This window comes from Erpetoichthys calabaricus, chromosome 4, assembly GCF_900747795.2.
Source record: "Erpetoichthys calabaricus chromosome 4, fErpCal1.3, whole genome shotgun sequence".
Classification (NCBI taxonomy): domain Eukaryota; kingdom Metazoa; phylum Chordata; class Cladistia; order Polypteriformes; family Polypteridae; genus Erpetoichthys; species Erpetoichthys calabaricus.
Window position 1 is genome coordinate 224,748,717 of NC_041397.2, and position 12,415 is coordinate 224,761,131.

The 12,415-nt window shown below is 38.2% G+C and overlaps 1 protein-coding gene across 1 annotated transcript in view; it reads right to left on the minus strand.

Annotated features, from left to right (window-relative positions):
- Positions 1 to 5,724: 5,724 nt before the first annotated feature.
- The window catches only part of capn5a (calpain 5a), a 142,352-nt gene continuing 135,661 nt past the window's right edge, over positions 5,725 to 12,415 (minus strand). The window contains exons 12-13 of the mRNA XM_028800381.2: positions 12,128 to 12,264; positions 5,725 to 6,641 (exon numbers count right to left, since the gene is read on the minus strand). Of these exons, the coding sequence (XP_028656214.1) occupies positions 6,459 to 6,641; positions 12,128 to 12,264 (320 nt within the window). The 3' untranslated portion in view covers positions 5,725 to 6,458. The remainder of the gene's footprint in view (positions 6,642 to 12,127; positions 12,265 to 12,415) is intronic.

Here is a 12,415-nt window from a genome sequence, read left to right on the forward strand (position 1 = left end):
CCAGTAAGGACCATCTTCCTACTTTGAGACTCTTGATAAATATGGACAATGGACTCTGACTCAGCCACTCCAGAATAGAAGTATAGTTACTTTTAAGCCATTCCTGTGTAATTGTGGCAGCTTTTTATTTGGGCTTGCTGTCTTACTAAAAAACAAATCTCCAGAGATAGGATTCTTGCAGACTGCATCAGGTTTTCCCTCTGGATTTTACTGCATTAATTTTATCCTCTACCCTCACAATCCTTTCACTATGCTTCACCATGTCAAATATGGTGTTCAGTCTGATAGCCAAAAAGCAAATCTTTAAGCTGAGTATTGATTCCCCCCATGCACCTTCTAGCCTAAATTTTTTTTTCCTTTTTTAGCAGTGGCTTTTTTATTTAAAAACTAGTGGTCAAGCACCCAGGTGACAATTATTGTATACACAGTCTCTCCAATCTCAACAGCAGTATCTTGTAACTCCTTCAGTAGCTATCTTGGAGACCTCTCTCACTAGTCATCATCTTGCACAATCAAATTGTCACATATACTAACAAATGCATTTACTGCAGCATTTAAATCTCAAATTGAGTACTATAAGGAACACACTGATTTCTTAGGTTTTAGTGCACCAGTCTAATTGAAATTATGCAATAACAAGGGCTTACATGTATGCTTCCTTCTCGGTCTTGAGCTCATTGCTATGATTTTTGTAAACCACAAGATGTCAGTATTTTCAAAGCACCAAAACCTTTTTTTTCAGTACAGTCAGGAAAAAGCTCCATAAACAATTACAGGGCTTCATCTGCCCATCATTAGGTTTAGATTTAACTACACTCCAAGTGATAGTCAGTGAGTTGGATATTATCTTATATCTAACCCCGAACTTATACTTTTAATGGAGTTAGTTGGAGTGTTGTTTTCTCTTCATTGTGTAACTTGGGGCAAGATACTGATTCGCCACAAGTTGTCCATCCAACTTTGAGGTGCACTTATACTACAATCAACTGAACACCCTTGACTACAGCCTGGTGATCTTCACTGAACTAATTTTGTGAAACCAATTGCCTGCACCAATGGTGATTTAGGTGTGTCATATTAAAGGGGATGAATAATTTTGTTTTATATTTATAATTTAGACCACTTTGCAGAGATTTGTTTTCACTTAACTCAAGATTCTTTTTCTATTGATCAGTGTCAAAAATCTAAATTAAACACACCATGATTCAATGTTGTGTAACAATAAAATGAGAAAACCTCGAAGAAGGTGAATACTTTTTATAGCGATGGTATATACAATGAGTATGTTTCCTTTAAACAGCTACACCTTCAATGTCATCTTTCAGTAAAATCCTGCTTTTTCTACATGCAAGGTAGAAACTTTATCAACACAACCTTGCCTAGCTTCCCTAATATTATTTATTTTTGTTTGAAACTTACAAGCTAGTAATAATGAAGATGCTGCCAGTACTTCCAGACTCTATGAAAATATTTCAAGGAGTGGACTCCTGGTGATTTTGAGCTATGACAGGAAAGGGACCCTTCAATCAGAATTCCAGACAAGGAATGGCATGTCTTCTTATACAGGAGGTCCCTCATATTGGACACTCTCTCTCACAGCTCTTTGATTTGAGCAGGGGAAAGTGCAGAGTTTGATTTGTAATTGAACTTTACATATAGGTTGTACTTTTAATTGAGCAGTGTTTGACATAATGTAACATGATTTAGAAGCAAAATAACTTTTGAAATGAAAATATAATTAAAAATAACAGCAGGCAGGAAATTATATGCGATAGTTATATTGCATGTGGATAAAACAAAGTCAGCAACAACCTTAGTTTCTCCAGAACTCTGAACAGAAATTCATGTCAACAAAATGAACTGAGAAGGTAGGTAAACATACCTGCAGCAAGTGAACTCTGCATTAGTCTGAGAAGAGATATTCGAGGGTGAAGACCTATGATAATCCTAAGAGTATTAAATAATTTGATAAAAATAGTTCAGTAAGATAACAGGCCAAAGACATAATCAGAACATATGGCTAAGGAATGTTGAAATAATAACAGGCAGACTTGGGGCAATCTAACTCAAGGAATATGCACGGAAAGTACAATGAACTGAATTAGCTAGTGTCTCTAATGTACTGAGAAAGGGCAAGGCTGGCGTCCATTAAGTTTAACAGTTCAATCCTGTACCTAATGTTCCCTCAGTTTGTCTAACAGTATGTTTTGGGAGAGCACTATTATAACATAACTAGTATATTTTTGACACAACTCCTTTGTCAATACCGTTTTTTAATAGTAAGCATTTGAAGATAAAAAAAAAAAGGTTACAAATGTGGACCATTTTTGTAGGGACTCAGATTGGCCATCATGCACATTACTCGTCACATTTATAGTTAAGATGAGGAAGTTCTGTTATCCTTCTAGTTTACAGTTTTCTTTTATATCCATAGTAACACATTTCACAACAGAAAGCATAATTTAGAAGATTTCTGGAGTGATGCTACATAGATCTCAAAAGTAGAATAGATTTAAATGAAGAAGTTAATAAAAATATAACAAAGTCATCATCTGTTAATAAGAAAGACTAAAGTCGTCATTTATCTTGTTAGTCTGATGGTCATGTTTAGAAACTGGGTTTAAACAACATCAGATATTACATCTTTTATGAGTTTTTAAAAAGTCTTGCAGCAAAGAGGTAGAGTTTGAGTTATGCAACAGGGTGAAAATGAGGAAGAAACACAACAGAGAACTGTATTAAGTGAACTTCAGAATGATGTGTCATAAAACAGTTAACATTTGTTGTCAGTTTGATTGAACATATTAAGTAGACAACAAAGGAAGATGTATATTCACTATCAGCTCAGGGTGGATACACATTACCCATGATCATTTTAATTTCAAGTTATTTCCTAACAAGGCTTGCTAAAACCAATACCAGGGTATACAAATTATTGAAAAATATAAAAAGCAGAATATCCCCGGTCTCCTAGTTTTATTTAGAACACTACAGTCAAACATTAGTGACCAAGGCATTTCTAAGCCTAGTTGGATCTTTTAATGGCCAAGTGCTGTTTGTTGAAAAATAACATCCACTTTCATGCAAGCAAAAGAGATTTCACCTTATTTCTTTTTATGTGTGATTCAGTCCTGTAATGTTCTAGCCACGGTATACCTGCTGTTGCATTCCTTGATTAACTCATTTGCCATTGGTGTAAAGGTGCAATATTAATGAGCCAACTTATTTGTTTCAAGTAAAAGTATTTGGTTAACCTCATAAGGCAGCTTGTAATACTCTTTGTAAAAACCTGAGAAGTAGTGACATACAGTTTACCCATTCAGTTTCCTAACCTGTACACAGTACATATAGTTTACGTAAGACAAAATAGCATTCAATGACATGAAGGTATGTACACAGACTTGTCCAGAAAGATAAAATCCTTAACAAGCAAATAACATGTCACAAGCACTTCAAAGAGTCTTAGCTGATAATCTGTAATTATGTTCTCTCAGGTATTGTATATATGAAATACATCTCCTTCAAACTTTCTTCCCAAATGCCCATCTTCTTTCAGCATACAGTATTCATTGCAAAATATAGATAATAACTTATAAATAAAAACACATAAAAAATAGGTATAACTAAAGCATCCTGGAGAGCAAGTTAGAGATTAAACAATCAATGCTTCAGATGTGATTCAATAAAATGCTTGAGCTTTATTTCAAATTCATGCTACAAATTTGAGTAGAATACAAAAATAAAAAAAGAAATAACCCTAGAAAATAATCACAGTGAACCCAAATGATTAAATGGTAGGACAATATTGGCACATTCAAAGAAATATAAAAATAATAACACAAGTTGATCCTATTATTTTCGTAACAGTAAACAGATTGACTGTGGAAATGCAAGTAAAAAGGCAAGTAAACAAAACATGAATTATCACATCAGTGGTATAAATGCTGTATGTGGTTAGGAGTTCTGAAATAAAATACTCAACCATGCAATACAGTTGCAACTTTCAAGGCAAAACAGCCTGACTTCAGGCCACAAAACTTTGCTTCCACCTTCACCATTTTTTCGCTGGACTATCACTGTATGCTTTTAATGTCGGTGTACATACAGTTTCCTTGGCAGCTTGTTTCAATGCATAGCTTCAAGAGAGTTCTTTAAAGCTAAATATTTTCTGAAAACCAACCAATATTTTTTCGAACCCAAAACTCAACACACAAAATCATTTCTGGAAATTTACAAAACATCATAGTATTTCTGTACTGCTATTAAGGCACACTTGAAAAATTACTTATTGAGGAGATACAAAGGAAGAATGGAAAACTCCACAGTGGATAATACAACCAATCTGCAGGCATCCCTGATCTGTTCTTCATAAATCTCACAGAACTCTTTGCAAATTGAGATTACTGAACAAGCTGTAGAGACATTACACACACATCATTTGTTAACCATATAATTTCGATAAAGGCTTAAATGCTCATGCTTCACAGTCTACATAATTTTTAGGGCATTCACCTTTTACATCCTTTATAATATACATATACCTACAGTATATACTGCATATACGAGCATGTGTGTATGCGAGGTAAATAATTAGCACAACATATTTTCTGAAGGCAGGTCATTTCTTGAAAATTTTACATCTGCCACCATAATTTTATCTATGCCTTAAGCACCCAGTTTGAATGGCCACTTTGACCACACAAACATACATAAATACATTATACAAACAATATATTTTTGGTCAGAAAAAAAACATTGTTTAGTAAATGCCTTTGGTCCTAAACAGTCTGAACTTCTTTAATTCAATGTCTTTCCTTTCCTTATACAGTAATTAAATGTCACTGGCCACCAAAAACAGATACTGTTAATCAACATTTTGTAGAGGTGTATTTCATTCATGTTGTCAGCATGTTTAGATCATACCAAGTCAGAGATTTAAAAGTAACTGTGGTATGAAATATGTGAATATAATCATTGTCCACCTTTTCACATTTAACAACCAGCAGTAGGATGAGGACTATAGGATCCCTCAGCATGTCAGCAGGTGTTCACATAAATATAAAAATCTGAGAAATAAGAGTATGACTAACAACTGTAGGGTGGGCACATAAGCTCTTTCTGATTGAACACTGGATACTTAATGCAATTTCTCACAGACTTATGGAAATACTGCCAGGGTGATAAATTAAAAGTGATCAATTGAAAGCTGTAAAATATATCCAAAACTGCTATTTCTTTCCACAAAAAACAACTCAGCTGCAAACCAAATAATTTTAAAGCAGTAAGGAAAATACACATTACTGTGCTACCATAACTTGACAGTAACAAAACAGGTTTCACAAAGGGATCACACACTTGTACTTCCAGCAGTTTTATCCTTATGAAAGCATCCTGAAATCGGTGAAATGGTACTACTGTTTAGCATGATTAAGCATGTCCTTAGAAGGAATAAATTAGCTTCACAAACATTGCATACTAAACACCACAATGAATTTACAGCAGTAAAATGTGCTGAAAATGCCTTTAAAGATCTTTTACTTAATACTACTTATCGTAAGTAATTTGGAGAACAAATGGTGATGCTCTGTATCCCAGGTAATGGAATGAGCATAAAAAAATCTGCCAGTGTAAATAATATATGTATATATATATATATATATATATATATATATATATATATATATATATATATGTATGTATGTATATTATATATATATATATATATATATATATATATATATATATAGATAGATAGATAGATATAAGAGCTCTGACTTCATGACGTATCTGCTTTATATACTATATTTGACTTACGTGATACTGCAGATAGATTACATGCTTTCATGCACCAGAATGGTGGAATGGCTTGAATATGGCACCTACAATTTACTGTTTAATAATTTTATAATAATTAAACACAAAAGGAAAGTATTGTAAAAAGTATAAAACAGAACAAACAGTTTAAAATGATTTTAAAAATACACACTGTTTAAATGAACTTGTTATTATTTAGGTCACTTGATGAGTGTAGGGATGCTGCATTATATAGACACAATGTACATTTACTAATATCTGGGTAAAAAGGTATTTGAGTTGTTTTGATTGCAAATAAGCATTACTGGCACCAGCTGAGAAAAGAGTAGAAATTACATTTTGTACAAAACTTAGCAAATGCACAATCATTTTCAAAGGAAAATGTTTATGTGCCCAAATACACTGCTTGTAGAAGTCTGCCGAGTTCCTGTATAATCACCAATTTCCTGGAAACAGCTGTGCTGGGAAAACAGATTTCTTTGATTATGAAAGAGCTATTGGACTAGCAAATTTTGGAAAACGCTGCTACCAGGAAGTGAAGAGTTACACCGAAAGATGCAAAGTGCTTGTGCGCCTTGCTTTCCAACGGTAGTCCTCCCATTTACAAGTAATTCATAGCCCAGGGTAACAGGGTCAAGTGGAGGTTAAATATTGGTGATTACATTACTAGTAATGACATTGATAGTGACAGTGCCTGACACATCATTGCTCTGCCGGTTACCCTTGTCTCGGAGATGTAATGTGTGTTGTTGTTGGAGGTCTCCAGGGTCTCCTGTCAGGACAACCTGACCCATGAAGGTGTCACACATAACATTCTTATTGTAAATCTACAAAAAGGGAAGAAAAAAAAAAATCAGAAAACTTAACAGTTTACTTGATTCTTAAATATCAGATAGAAAATCATGTGATAAGGAATGATTCACTATACAGTAGTCACAGAAAAACAAAAAAAAGTGACTAAAGGAATCAGTTCTTACATAAAATTTAAACTGATCAATCTAAATGCCTAATAAATGTCATTATATTTAAGTTTTGAAAAAAACTCAATATATATGGCTTTGTACAAATGGTTTTCTCATCTCTTCTAAAATCTACAGTGTATTGTATAATAAAACAAGAATTGGGAATTTTCTTTTACAGATACAGGAGTATATTTACTCAAACCAAAGTGTAAATATATAGGTTTTGTATGAATATTCCTCATCTGGAGTGTTATCATGAAAGGCCCAGAACAGATTTAATTCAAGTAGAAAATAAACAAATAGATTTTGCATACAGTATATATAAGTTTGTGTGTAGCTACTCAGAGGAGCTACAAAAACAAAGCCCTTTGAACAACAGGATTTAAAATATATATTTTTAGTAATACATAGTTGAGTCGATTAAAATGCAGATCAGGATGACCAGCTCCACAGTAATTTTAATTAACTATGGTACTTTGTAACACAAGTATACAGAGCTGGGTGCTCTTTGGACTAAATGTTTATGACTGGTTGCTGCCTTGTCATTGAGGCTTCAACATCAAAATACATAACAGGATATCTGAAAACATTTGCTGGCTTGGAATTTTTAAAGATTTGCCAGTGTCAGCCTGAAATAAAAAATGTTTTGTTTTTGAATCATCGTCTCTTAACACTTTCTTCATCAATTGCTCTGTATTTCACTGTGAGAGCTTCAAGTCTCTGCAAAAAAAAGCGCAGTTACATTATGTCCATTAACAAACACACATTAGTCCACATTCTGATGATCTGTATCAATTGTAAAGGGAAAGAGAGACAGTCGGAACTTTGTCCCCAGGGGAAATGTGGATTTTATTAGAAGCTCTTCAAATAAATTAGTACGCACACACACAAACAAACAATTCCACACCAGAATGACTAAAAAGAAAGAAACCTTTTCACTTGGCATTTGCAGTGATAATGAGGCATTATACAGATGTACTGCTGTTGGTATAAAGGAGCCTCAATAGTGTTTCTTGATACACTTCTGCTTAATAATTTGTTAGCTGGAAGTCCTCATTGCCCATGTGTCAGAGAGAGGATGCACAGCATTGTTTACAATGGCATTTAGTTTTGTTTTAATTCTCGCCTTTGCCACTACCTCCTGGGTGTCCACAGTGTGTCCATAATTGAGTTTGCCCTTTTAGATAGAATGTTTTTTTTTGTTTTCTTTTTTAATTAGTTTGTTGATTTTATGGGTATCACCTGAAGTGATGTTACCAGCTCAACATGCCACAACTTAGAAAATAACACTGGCCATCAGAGTTGTAGAAGATGTCACTACTGTGGCAGACGGCTGGGTGCCACCCCCAGCCGGGACGCCCAGGAAGACAGGAGGAGGGTTCATGCCTCCTCCAGAACACGAGAGGGTGACTGCCCTGGTTCCATTAGGGGCCACGGGTGCAGGGCCTGGAAGCCCAACCCTGTAGGGGCCCGTGGTCTCCGCCAGGGTGCGCCCCCATGCCTGAGGAACCCGGAACCCCAACACTTCCGTCACACCAGGAAGTGCTGGGGAGAAGAAGAATGGGAACACCCGGAGGGCTTCCGGGAACACAGCCGGCACTTCCGCCACACAGGGGAGTGACTAGGGAGTGTTGGGGATCACCTGGAGCCCATCCAGGCACTTATAAAAAGGGGCTGCCTCCCTCCTATCAATGGGCTGGAGTCGGGAGCAGGAGCAGGACGAAGCTCCTGGAGAGAGAGTAGAGGTGGCCCAGGGACAAGGCGAGAGAAGGCCCAGGACAAGGTGGCCAGGGGGCAAGAGTCGGGAGGAAGGACAAAGCTTGGTGGAGAGGAGTGGAGGCGGACTAGAGACAGTACGAGGCATTGTGTTGTGGCCAAGGACTCAAAGGGTGATTGGTGCTGCGGCACTGGGTTGTGTGCACTACTATATTGTACATATTGTAAATAAACGTGTGTTGGGTGAAACTATGGCGTCTACCTGTCTGTGTCCGGGCTGTTCCCCACACTACCAACATTAAAGGAATGCTGTCTCCGAAGAGAAAAAAAAACTGCTCTGTCCTTTCTAATATAGTTCCTCTGTGTTACGAGACCAGCCCAGCCTGACATTGATGTTGCACTCCAAGTAACAATGCAGAACACTACATCCACTCCCTGAACAATGAATTAGCGAAGAGGCTCTTTGGTGCAGCAGAAGTCAATATCCCATTCCTTAGTTTTGCTGATGTTAAGTTGCAGACAATTCTTTCAGCACCAAGAAACAAAGTTCTTCACCTGCAACCTATACTCTGTCTCATCTCCCTTATCAATACACTGCTTAACTGCAGAATCATCTGAGAAATTCTGCAAGTGACATGTCCTGGTGTGACATATATAGTCCGAGGTGTTCAGAGTGAAGGAAAAATGAGACAGGACTATACCTTGTAGTGCTTCAGTGCTGTTCACATCGACACACTCGCTATATCACAAGGACAAGCCTCTCAAAGTTCTTCATAATGGGAGAACTATATTATCCATCCATCCATCCATTTTCCAACCCGCTGAATCCGAACACAGGGTCACGGGGGTCTGCTGGAGCCAATCCCAGTCAACACAGGGCACAAGGCAGGAACCAATCCTGGGCAGGGTGCCAACCCACCGCAGGACACACACACAAACACACCAACACACCAAGCACACACTAGGGCCAATTTAGAATTGCCAATCCACCTAACCTGCATGTCTTTGGACTGTGGGAGGAAACCGGAGCGCCCGGAGGAAACCCACGCAGACACGGGGAGAACATGCAAACTCCACGCAGGGAGGACCCGGGAAGCGAACCCAGGACCCCAGGTGTCCCAACTGCGAGGCAGCAGCGCTACCCACTGCGCCACCGTGCCGCCCGAACTATATTATTATATATATATATATATATATATATATATATATATATATATATATATATATATACACACACACACACACATACATTTACACAAACACACTAGGGGGCTTAGGCCCCTGTTCGAGTTGCTCGCCAAACCCCCCCCCCCCCCCCCCCCAATCTCTGCTGCTCACGTTGTGAAGAGGAGGGCTGAACACAGCCCAAGGAGACGTGGCCGCTCCTCCGAAACTCCCTCTTAAACGGTGATACAATGGGAAACAAATATATATTTTTTAACCTCCTCTTTGCTCTATCAGCTGCTGGCTTGCTGCTGCTGCCGTGCCACATATCACCTATGTCCATTTTCGATCTCTTTTTGCTTTTACCTTTTCATCAATATCGAATTGAATTTTGATTCCGTGTTTGAAATTACATCATGCTAACGCAATGTATAACTGCCCGTGAGTGAATATCGTTTCTTTCTCTGTACAAGAAATGTGTCTAGACAATAGTATTCACACAAATGAGAAATGATTTCTCTCGCGGGATTTCACTTTCACCAAATAACAAATTTATTAAAAATTAAAAAATTGAGAAAGCACATGTACATAAATATTCACAGCCTTTGCCGTGAAGCTCAAAATTGAGCTCAGGTGCATCCTGTTTCCCCTGATCATCCTTGAGATGTTTCTGCAGCTTAATTGGAGTCCACCTGTGGTAAATTCAGTTGGTTGGACATGATTTGGAAAGGCACGCACCTGTCTGTATAAGGTCCTTCAGTTGACAGTTCATGTCAGAGCACAAACCAAGCATGAAGTCAAAGGAATTGTCTGTAGACCTCTGAGACAGGATTGTCTCGAGGCACAAATCTGGGGAAGGTTACAGAAAAATTTCTGCTGCTTTGAAGGTTCCAATGAGCACAGTGGCCTTCATCATCCATAAGTGGAAGAAGTTCAAAACCACCAGGACTCTTCCTAGAGCTGGCCAGCCATCTAAACTGAGCGATCGGGGGAGAAGGGCCTTAGTCAGGGAGGTGACCAAGAACCCGATGGTCACTCTGTCAGAGCTCCAGAGGTCCTCTGTGGAGAGAGGAGAACCTTCCAGAAGGACAACCATCTCTGCAGCAATCCACCAATCAGGCCTGTATGTAGAGTGGCCAGACGGAAGCCACTCCTTAGTAAAAGGCACATGGCAGCCCGCCTGGAGTTTGCCAAAAGGCACCTGAAGGACTCTCAGACCATGAGAAAGAAAATTCTCTGGTCTGATGAGACAAAGATTGAACTCTTTGGCGTGAATGCCAGGAGTCACGTTTGGAGGAAACCTGGCACCATCCCTACAGTGAAGCATGGTGGTGGCAGCATCATGCTGTGGGGATGTTTTTCAGCGGCAGGAACTGGGAGACTAGTCAGGATAAAGGGAAAGATGACTGCACCAATGTACAGAGACATCCTGGATGAAAACCTGCTCCAGAGCGCTCTTGACCTCAGACTGGGGCGACGGTTCATCTTTCAGCAGGACAACGACCCTAAGCACACAGCCAAGATATCAAAGGAGTGGCTTCAGGACAACTCTGTGAATGTCCTTGAGTGGCCCAGCCAGAGCCCAGACTTGAATCCGATTGAACATCTCTGGAGAGATCTTAAAATGGCTGTGCACCAACGCTTCCCATCCAGCCTGATGGAGCTTGAGAGGTGCTGCAAAGAGGAATGGGCGAAACTGGCCAAGGATAGGTGTGCCAAGCTTGTGGCATCATATTCAAAAGACTTCAGGCTGTAATTGCTGCCAAAGGTGCATCGACAAAGTATTGAGCAAAGGCTGTGAATACTTATGTACATGTGATTTCTCAGTTTTTTTATTTTTAATAAATTTGCAAAAACCTCAAGTAAACTTTTTTCACGTTGTCATTATGGGGTGTTGTGTGTAGAATTCTGAGGAAAAAATGAATTTAATCCATTTTGGAATAAGGCTGTAACAACAAAATGTGGAAAAAGTGATGCGCTGTGAATACTTTCCGGATGCACTGTATACTGTATATATATATATATATATATACACAAGCACAAAGCAAAATCTTCTATAATATTCCACCTATTTCTCCTGTATATTTTGGAAGATGTTTTATAGAAGCAAACAACCTCAAGTATAGCAAGTATTAAAAGTTAAAAATTTAAACAGGACAAAGTCTGCTTTTCTTATGCAGAAAATATCTGTCTCATTTATTCTTGGCTGGTAAATCAAGAAATACTTCAGCCTAGGAATACTGTAGGCCTTCCGGGCATTTCCTCCAAATCCAGTATGTTCTTCTTCCACTCTATATTCAAATAGTCTACAATATAATTTATATGGGCTAAGCCCTTTCTAGGCATGCACTGTTGACAAACAGGATTCTGACATTTGTTTTTTTCATTGTTGCTGTCATCCCTCTATTAGTATAAAATGTCTGTCACCCTGTAACATGCAGTAAAACCAAAGTTTTAGTTATTTTTATTACCTGAACATAAATGAGGTCCTTTGGATTCTTTCTATAAAACAGTCCTTTAACATCAAACTCGGGGCTTAGAATGTCTTTGTGGACGGGAGACCGCACTTTTTCCCCTTCACAAGCAATTATCACATATGGGTCAGCACCTTAAAAAAAAAAAAAAAAAGAAGGAAGTGTCATTTTATGGTTACAACATCTCCTCATGACGAAACCTGAAAAGGAGAAACAGACATTTCTTATTCGTCCCTCAGTTCTTCAAGTGCAGACATGTGACCAAACCAAACAAGGAGAGCTATG